The following is a 9,658-nucleotide window of genomic DNA, read 5'->3' as shown; positions in this document are numbered from 1 at the left end:
AATAATAATAATAATAATAATAATAATAATAATAATAATAACAATAAAAAAAAAATAACATCAAAACAAAAAGAAAATAATAAAAAAAGACAGTAGAACGACAGAGGGAAAAAATAGGGTGTCTGTCTTGTGTGTGAGATTGTTAGTATCCCTTTACTAGTATCGGTGTGAACAAAGAGAAATATATATATATAGAGAGAGAGAGAGCGAGAGACAGAGAGAGAGAGAGAAAGAAGAAAATGTATCCAAAGAACATACCGCTCCCACCAGAGGCGGCCAGCCGAGCCGCCCACGTAAGTACACGCAAAGAGTTGGATAGAGCCAACAGTGGAAGTCCAATCACAGCCCCCATCACCACACCGTCCATCCCCAGACGGATGTTGGGAAGTGTGGGGAACAGCAGCGCCACCTCCTCTCCTCCACCTCCACCTCCACAACCTCAACAACTTCAACAACAGCAGCAGTCTAAACACAGTTCATCGATGAAACAATCATTACGACCCGCTCACTCCATTGTTCTACCACCATCGTATGCAGATAGTATGATGACAACAAATAGGATGGAAAATGGTTCTTTCGCTGAGGCGGCATGTAATCCGGCTGTGGGGGCTGCGATGTCTACAGAGAACTCACTGCGGGGCCCATCGCAACTGCAGTTTCCAGGCACCTCTATGTTGCCACCGCCGTATGAGGAATCCGTTTCCAACACAAATGGATTGGTGGGAGAAGTCTCCTACAATTCCCTCAGCGGCATGGGCGTCCCTCCACCACCGCCGCCTCCTCCGCCTCTTCCACAAACCGTCCAAAACACATCAACAACGGGAGGAAATGGTGTTTGTATGGATGGGGGATATTATCATGGGCCTCCAATGCGTGGATTTCTGCCGCCCGTCATTCCCCCGCATTCTCTCGCGTGGCCCACGCCCCCCACCGCACCGACGGTTCTCCCGCAGGATCCTCCAAGTTACATGGAAAGCAGCGGATGTCCACCGCCACCGCCACCACCGCAGGTGCCGTACTTTTTTAACGCAAATTCTCCCCTTACAGCTTCCAATAACATGGGAAGATCCCATAGGCAAGACTCGCATTTCTCACATAATAAGAGGAAAGAACGTAATAATAGGAGTGCTGATGATATTCCATCCGCTCGGAGAAGCGATAAGAGTGATGAGGCTGAGAAAATAAATGAACTTTCTCATACTGGTCCAACCAGTGTGCATAGTAGTGTTTCTAATCAACAACGACAGCAACAACAGCAGCAACAACAACAACAATCGATGACTTTTTGGATGGAAAGGGTAAAGCATATCTCCCAACAACATAAGCATGATGTTACTTTTCTTATGCAGGTGATTATGGTATTATTGGAACGTCTCACATCGTTAAAAGCATCTAATTATGTTAGTAGTGCTGCTGATAACAACAACAACAACAACAAGAATGGTAATATGAAACACAGTGAGAAACTCACAAATGGTGAGAAATGTGCTACCATTACAGAAACATCTCACAACAATAATGACAATGATGTCAATGAAGAGGCAAATGTCCTTAAACAACAATTAAGTGAGTTAGAGGATGTACTTCATAGCTTACAAACAGATAAAACCAAAATGAAGCCCAGTAGATCTCGACTTCTTGCTGGTATTATGACCTTACCACAGTTACTTCCAATATGCACAGATGCATCAATGGCGATGGCAATGGAAGAACCCACCTCAATTTCCCCAAATATAGAAACACTCGCAGTGGAAAAGGAACTTTTCTCACGTAGTATGGCCGCAGAAGTAAAGGCACTCATGAAGGCAGTAGACTTTGAGACAACCCGACCACTCTCATTAAATATAGTGGCTACACCATCTAGTTTAAATTCCACTTGGGCCACTTCTGGAGAATTTACTACTACTACTGCTGCTGTTATTCCGGAAAAGGTGGATGAATAAGATGAAATGTGAGTGTTCGTGAAATAAATATGTTCTCCAAAGACAGTAATAACAACAGTAATAATAGTAATAGTAATAGTAATTAATTAATTAATTAATTAATTAATAATAATAATAAAAATAATAATAGTAGTAGCAGCACTATACGAAGCTATAGCGTATCCGTGCTTGTAAAGCAGTGGATATATCAATAAGAGAAATGACGAAAACGTTGGTATTGAAGTTCTCAATACTATTTCACTTACTACTAGTTATAGTAAGATGGGACATGCCTATATGATTCTTTCTTTTTGTTTTCCTCATCTTATATGACTCACACATACATCTTTACAAACACAGACTCTTTTCCAAGAGATACAAACAAAACAATCATGTCAATTGCCATGATTAACGCCCTATTTAGAGAGAATGTCATCTGTGTGTATTATAGACGACAGATTTTTTTTTTTTTTTTTGCTCTTTTTTTGTGTTTATTTTACAATGTGTATGTGCGTTTGAAAGAGAAAAAGGAGAGAATGTGATGTAAGTGTTTTCTACACATGGGCTTGTAGATACCCTTTAAGTAGAAAATTAAAAATGAGTGAGGAAATATTAGAACTCTCTTTGTGGGGTTGATGATGTGAGAAAATAGTAAAGATCTCAATTCTCTCTATCACTATAGGAATAAGAGTAGCACGAGAGCCCCGTAGTAAAGCTGAAAGCGAATGGTTTACATATACGCCCTATGAAGGGAATTTCAAGCATGGATGGATAGTATATATATATATATATATATATATATATATATATAGAGAGAGAGAGAGAGAGAGAGAGAGAGATGGGTATATTATCATTATTATTAGTCAATTTATTTATGAGCCATCATCAGAAATTGAGACTTTGCATAGCAAACCAACATGTGAACTGTATATATGATTTGCCTTACTACTATTACTATTGTTATTGTTATTATTTATTTATTTATTTATTTATTTATTTATTTATTAATTTATTTATTTATTTATTTATTTATTCCATCATTTTTTTTTTGTCCATGCTTTCCCCCCGTTTTTTTTTTCTTTTCTTCTTTTATTTCGTTCGTTTAATTTTTTCTTTTACTTTAATGGTATGCTTTGTTTTCGTTTATTTAGGTATATTTACGTGCGCGTGTATATATGTATGAATCTATGTATTTATGTATGTATGTTTTGTTTTCTCTCTTTTATTATGGTTCTTGTATATATGTATATATGTATACATTGTCTATAGATATATTGAAAGTGTTTCAACCTAACGTCCTTATCTCATTTTTATTGTTATTTTGTTTACCTTCACTACTGTTTTCTCTCTTATTATGGAATAGAAGGGCGATAGAGGGCATAACAGGGTTGAATAGGAATGAGAAAAGTTATTGGGAGTTCGGCACTCAAAAGAGTGTTTTTCTTTTTTTTCTCTTTGTTTATCAGTTTTTGATCTTCAGTGATTTTCTTACAGGAAAGAAGGAAAGAAAGGAAGGAAGAGAAATGAATGAATGATGGAGAAACGATATTGTTCTTTATTATTATTATTATTATTATTATTATTATTATTATGCGGTGCATTTGTGTTTGGATCAATATTGTATGAAGTCGTTGGACTTTTGATAGATCCTGTAATAGTAATGTTTTTACGAAGGTGGAAAAAAAAAGATACAAGGAAAAGGAGAATAAACCTTATATATATATATATATATATATATATATATATATGCTTTGTTTTGTTTTTTTATGTTCTTTCCATTTCTTTTTCTTTTTCCCCCTTACTGCTTTTTTTTTTTTACCTGGCCTTTGGGCTGCGGAGCTTCTTTTTTTTTTCTCAGATTTTCTCTTACTTTTTTTTCTCGATTCTTTCGTGGTCGTCTTTATAAGTTTGAAATGGAATGTGTACACACACTTGTGTGGATTTTTGTTTTTCCTTTTTCTCTCCTTTACTCGTTGTGTATACGGACTTTCAGAACTCGATATGCGCATCCTCAAGGACTGCGTTAAACTTTGATATATTATTATTTACAGTGTTTTTTTTTTTTGTTTGTTTGTTTGTTTGAGTTTTCCCTTGTTGATATTACCTTCTTTGTTTGTATTTTACTTTCTTTTTATTTATTTATTTCTTTATGATTATCTTGATTCTTCTATCTTTAATTGATATTGCTCTTTTTCTTTCTTTCTTTTTTTTTTTCTCTCTCTCTATATAAAGAGAAGAAAAGAGAGTGTGTGTGTTTGTGTGGAAATACCAAAAGGAAATAAAAGCGCAATACAAGAAAAATAATAGAAGACAATTGTGATAGAAAGAAAGAAAAAAAAAGAAAGTAAAGACATAGTAACGTGTTAGGCAATATCTTCTCGTCGCTTATTGGACTACTAGTTCATTTCCGTTAATAGTTCCTTCTTTATTTTTGGCATAACGGAATTTCGGTGTAAAGAACCTAAGAAAAAAAAAAGAAAGAGTAAAAGAAAGAAATAAGCAGTACTACTACTACTACTACTAGTAATATATATATATATATATATATCCGTATATCTATAAGCAGACCTTCTCTGGCCGATAGAGAGAAAGAGAGAAAGAGTTGGTGGAGTCCATTCAATGTCCATCGCTGCAGTTCCCCGATTTCTCCTCCTCGCGGCGGCTCTTCTCCTCGCGGCGGCGGCGGCGGCGGCGGAGACTCCCGTGGCCCCGTCGGTGCTCGACAACATGTCGCCCGCCGCGCAGCAGTATCTCATTGGAGTGGTGTGCTTTGCGGTGTTTGTGGTCTCCGTCATTCTCGGGGTGGGGGCTCTCGTGGGAGTGGACTACGGGGATGACTCTCTGCTGATGGTGGAGGTCCCGGAGCCAGTCGTGGATAAGTAAAGAAAAAATGAAAAAAAAAAGAAGAAAAGAAAGACAAAAAAAAAAGAAAAAATAGGAGAGAAAATATGGATAAAGTGTTGGCCGTGAAATATCGGTTTTTTTTTTTTTTTATACAGACAAATAGGAAGAAAGTAGATTAACAATATATATATATATTTGTTTGCATATTGTTATGAGTGGGAAAAAAAGAAAAAAATTTTTTTTTTTTTTTTACTTTTTTTATTCTTTTTTTTGTAGTTGTTTTTATACTTTTTGTATTTCTCATTCTCTCTTTTTTTTTTTTTTTCTTCATTCAATAGTAGTCGCGTTACTTCTCATCATGTTTGTTAGTCTGGGTAAGTAGTGCCGTGTCTCTCTTCATTGTGTTTTAACTGTCAGGAAGTAACTCCCCCCCCCCTCCTTTCCCCCAATGCATATATTTTCTTATCATATATATTCCTTGTTTGCACATTATCTTTACTTCAATCTTGTGTATATATTCTTTTCTTTTCTCTTCCTTTTTTTATTTTTATTATTCTTTTATTTTTTTTTTTTTTGTTCCCCTACCACACACATCAGCAATCCAACAAACGGGAGAAATAACCACAAAGCGCCACATAAAAATAACCCCATAGGTGAAGAAGAAGAAGAAAAAAAGAAAAGAAGAGAAAACAGTAAAAAAAAAGAGAGAGAGAGTTAAGCCGAAGAAGAGAAATTAACGGCAATATGCAGGTAGATGCGAAGATACTCCTGCAGGACTATAGCGACTATGAACGCCTCACCAAAGCATTACACCCACAGTTCCTACATAAGGAACATCACACAGATTACTTCTTTGACTTTCCCACATTGCTGCTCGCACGGCGAGATACTTTACTGCGACTACGCGTGCCGTGTGATGAGGAAAAGAGAATCTTAGCAACAACAACAACAACAGCAGCAGTAGCAGCAGCAGCAGCAAATAACACGGACGGCGATGCCACACACTCTGCCTCTCTCACATTAAAGGATCACAGTAAAGTGGAGTGTGGGGAACAGATGTTTGGGTTTCTACAGGATAAACACCTGCCAGAGGAAATAGTGAAAGAGATTGTTTGTGGTGGAGATATTGTAAAAGTGTTGCGGCAGTACTGCAAAGATATTCAAAAGGATGCGGATACGCCAATCGCTAAAATCATTAGAGAATTGGAAAGTATCGCAGAAGACATGGAAACTCCACTGCAATTACAGCAAGTGGGTTCATATACAACTATTCGAAAGGTATATAAGTATATTTCCTCTTCTAATGGGGTAGATGTTGTATCAAAATGTGAGAGTGATATGAAGGAAAAGGAGTTAAGACAATCCATGCGTATTCGTATAGATGAAACGGTTTTTCCGTTTGGAAAAATGTACGAACTTGAGATTCCTGCTGTTTCAGTTCCACTTCATGACATTATGGAAGAGATTGGAAAATATTTACAATCTCTTAATTTAGAATATAATATGAGTTTGGAAAGTAAATATATGCGTTTTATGAAATATACTCAAGGACGTACGGCGTATAGTGAAGATACCCAGGAACTCAAACTTCAAATTATGAGTATCGAAGGATATGAGGAAGTTATTACATGGTTAAAGAGTGCTGCTGAAGCTGCTGGACCTATTTCAATAACCCAACAATCTACACAACATTCATATAAAACTCCATCTCCTTCACCTGCACGAACATTTGATATGCCTTCGCAAAAGACTGTAGAATCTGTTGGAATGGTAGCAGGATCTACACAGGAATGTGGAACACAAACATTGGTTGGTTTTACACAACGAACAACACAAGCAGATCGGGAATGTAGCCGAAAACGAAATCGTGATGATGATGATAATAATTATGAAGAGGAATATCAAGAAAATTATTACTTTGACGATGCCCCTGATGGATCACTAATACTTCAACATTGTTTTCTAAGACTACGTTGCGTTAATCGTGGTTCTTCCTTTTGCTTAACCCTAAAAGAAAAAGAAACGATAACAGAGGGATCACAGAATTGTTTTCAGCGTCGTATAGAACTTTCCGGTGATATTGCCCGACAACTCTTATGTGATCCGAGACAGTTTTTACACTCCCAACGTGAACACAATGGAATTGCCAAGATCCTCTGGGAGGACTTTGGTCTGCGGAATCTCATCTGCGTTGCCTTCTTTCGAACCAAGCGGACGATATTCCGTCAGTCTATTACCATGACCGTACCGCCTTCTCTCTCACAAGATCGTCAGCATCACTCTCATCATTCTCAACAAGAACCCTCCTCACAGGAGCACACACCATCCCCATCGCAGCAGCAGCAACAGGAACGATCCCTCTTCGCCGAGCCCGCGACTCTCCACACGGCCTGCGATGTGAGCACCGCACTGTGGCTGCGGGTGGACCGCACGTGGTTTGATGTGCGACTCCCCGCCGAACAAATCGCCGCGGCGGCCGGCGCGAGTCCGTCCTGTTCGCCCGGCGGCCCTCGACACCCGCACGGCGCCGGGGTGACGGAAGTGTACGAATTGACGGTCGACACCACCGCGAGCGGTGGTCATTCTAGCTTTAGCAACAATAGTGTTGGGCAGCAGAGTGTCTGGGCGTGGCTGACGGACGCGTTGGAGAAACGCGGTGTGGAGTGGCAGCAGGTGTCGCAGAGTAAAGTCGAACAGTACGCGGCCCTCACAGAGGCACGAATGCGGCGCATGAGCGAAGAGAGGGAATGATTCGGCATATGGACCTGTGAAGGGGGTAGAAGTAGGGAGAGAAGAAAAAGGAGAGAGAGAGAGAGTTGGGGAATGCGTTTTAGGAAGCGTCTGTGCATAGATATATATATATATATATATATATATATATCCATTCATTTGCTTTGTGTGTGTTTGTATGAGTGTGAAAGTGAGATGGGGTGTGATATTTCTCTCTCTCTCTCTCGTGTGTGTCTGTGTATATATAGAGGTGTGTGTATATAGAGTGATATCATTACTGTTGATAGTAAAAAGAATAGATGAGGAGTGAATGTGGGAAAGGAGTTTCATAGAGGATGATCTTCTACGATTATGTAGAATTTTTTTTTCTTTTCCTTTTTATATTACTATTATTTCTCGGCTCCTCCTCCTCCTCTTTAGAAAGAAGAAAAAAAAAAAAAAGACAAAATATCAATTAAAGAAAAAAAAAACAGAACAAAACGCGTTATTCCTTTCTATTTTCCGCCACACGAACAAATTTTTGCAAACAGAAAAAAAAAAAACATGGATGATTGTTGTTATTATACCTTTAATATAAGAATACATTGAAATGCAGAAGCATGAGTTTAGAAAATTATGCCATCAATAGCGATAATTTGTGTGATAGAGTAATAGTGATGATTGTTACAATGATGATCAGCTATATCTACTTCACATGGATAAGTATTATCTACTACTTGCGCCAAAGAATTATCCATTTTTTTTTTCTCTTTTTCCCTTTTTTTTTTTCTTTTAGCGCGAGAAAGAGAAAGAAAAAAAGATATATAAATGTAGGGTTATCGTGATGGTAATTTAATTGGTATTAAAAGACATACAAGTTGTTTTGTTGTTTTCCTTTTTTTCCCCCCACCTACCATTCCCATTTATTTATTTCTTTATTTCTCTCTTCACATTTACCCAAAAGCATTATCTTTCTTCCACTCCCCACCCCACCCTTCCCCCCTCACAGTTGTTATCTACCTTACACTACTCCCCATCTCTTTCTTTCTTTATTAATTATTATTATTACTACTACTATTTCTTCTTCTTCTTTACAGCAAGTAGAAGCCCAAAGAGAGAAAAAAAAAAAAGAAATAACCAAGAAAGGTACATACAAACCCCAAAGAAAAGAGAGATAAAAAAAAAAAAAAAAGAATGGCAACTGCCAAGAAGACGGCCGTCATGCCAACACACGCCTCCTCCTCGCTGGACCGCCTCCCAAAGCCACGAAAGAATCTCGCCTCCCGCAAAATTCACACCGAAGGCCGCATCGTCGCCAAGAAGGAATCGCAACAACAACACAACAGCGCAAATAACGCCAAGAAACGTCATCGCTGGCGCCCGGGCACCGTCGTGCTGCGGGAAGTACGCCGCTATCAAAACAGCACAGACTTTCTCATTGCGAAGGCGCCTTTCCGCCGCCTCGTGCGGGAAATTGTGTCGAACTTGAAGGACTCCTTCCGCATGAGTCCCACGTGTGTGGAGGCGCTGCAGGAGTCGACAGAACTGTACGTTACGTCTGTGTTAACAGATGCGAATCTCTGCACGCTGCACGCCAACCGCGTCACGGTGTACCCGAAGGACATTCAACTCGCCCTGAGACTCCGCGGCGAGCGATTGTAAGAAGAGATAGGGAAATTAGAGAGAGAGAGAGAGAGAGAGAAAGTCTGTAGAATAAAAAGGAAAAAAAAAAGAGAAAAAAAAAAGGGGGAGGAGGAGTGGGAAAAAGGTATCATAAGGCAGAAGAAGAAATAGTAAAAAAAGGAAAACAAGAAAAAAAAGTAAAAAAGAAAAGAAAAGAAACATTCAAAAAAGAAAAAAAATATATAAACAAAAAAAAAAAAAAAAGAAGGAATGAGATGATGTTTGGTATATTTCTTTGTTTCCCTTTCAATATTTTCTCTCTTATATATATGTGTTTTTTTCTCATGTTTTCCTTTTTTTTTTATTGTTTGTTTTTGTTTTTGTTTATTACGTGAGTGGCATCGCTATTGGACCATACGATGTTGGATAGAGAGGGCAATCTGTGGGGTGTGAGAACAGATCCAAAGATGTTTGAACAGAAAACGGAAAAGGAAAAAAGATGAATATTAATAAAAAGAAAAACAAAAATAAAAGAGGAACATAAAACGAAAAAAAAAAAA

General features: G+C 38.2%; 3 protein-coding genes across 3 annotated transcripts; all 3 read left to right on the top strand.

Annotated features, from left to right (window-relative positions):
* Nucleotides 1-239: 239 nt before the first annotated feature.
* Nucleotides 240-1,943, top strand: TM35_000032260 (uncharacterized protein; the record flags this gene model as incomplete). The annotated part of the gene is made up of 1 exon (XM_029021993.1): nucleotides 240-1,943. One exon carries the CDS (start codon nucleotides 240-242, stop codon nucleotides 1,941-1,943), a length of 1,704 nt encoding a protein of 567 aa, XP_028886539.1.
* Nucleotides 1,944-5,510: 3,567 nt separating this feature from the next.
* On the top strand, nucleotides 5,511-7,517 carry TM35_000032250 (uncharacterized protein; the record flags this gene model as incomplete). The annotated part of the gene is made up of 1 exon (XM_029021992.1): nucleotides 5,511-7,517. One exon carries the CDS (start codon nucleotides 5,511-5,513, stop codon nucleotides 7,515-7,517), a length of 2,007 nt encoding a protein of 668 aa, XP_028886538.1.
* Nucleotides 7,518-8,669: 1,152 nt separating this feature from the next.
* Nucleotides 8,670-9,137, top strand: TM35_000032240 (histone H3 variant; the record flags this gene model as incomplete). The annotated part of the gene is made up of 1 exon (XM_029021991.1): nucleotides 8,670-9,137. The coding sequence occupies one exon, from the start codon at nucleotides 8,670-8,672 to the stop codon at nucleotides 9,135-9,137; it is 468 nt and encodes a 155-aa protein (XP_028886537.1).
* Nucleotides 9,138-9,658: the final 521 nt, after the last annotated feature.

The sequence above is a fragment of the Trypanosoma theileri genome (genome assembly GCF_002087225.1).
Source record: "Trypanosoma theileri isolate Edinburgh chromosome Unknown TM35_Tth_3_V1, whole genome shotgun sequence".
Classification (NCBI taxonomy): Eukaryota; Euglenozoa; class Kinetoplastea; order Trypanosomatida; family Trypanosomatidae; genus Trypanosoma; species Trypanosoma theileri.
The sequence above is the reverse complement of the archived record's forward strand: the minus strand, read 5'-3'. Positions and strand labels throughout refer to the sequence as shown.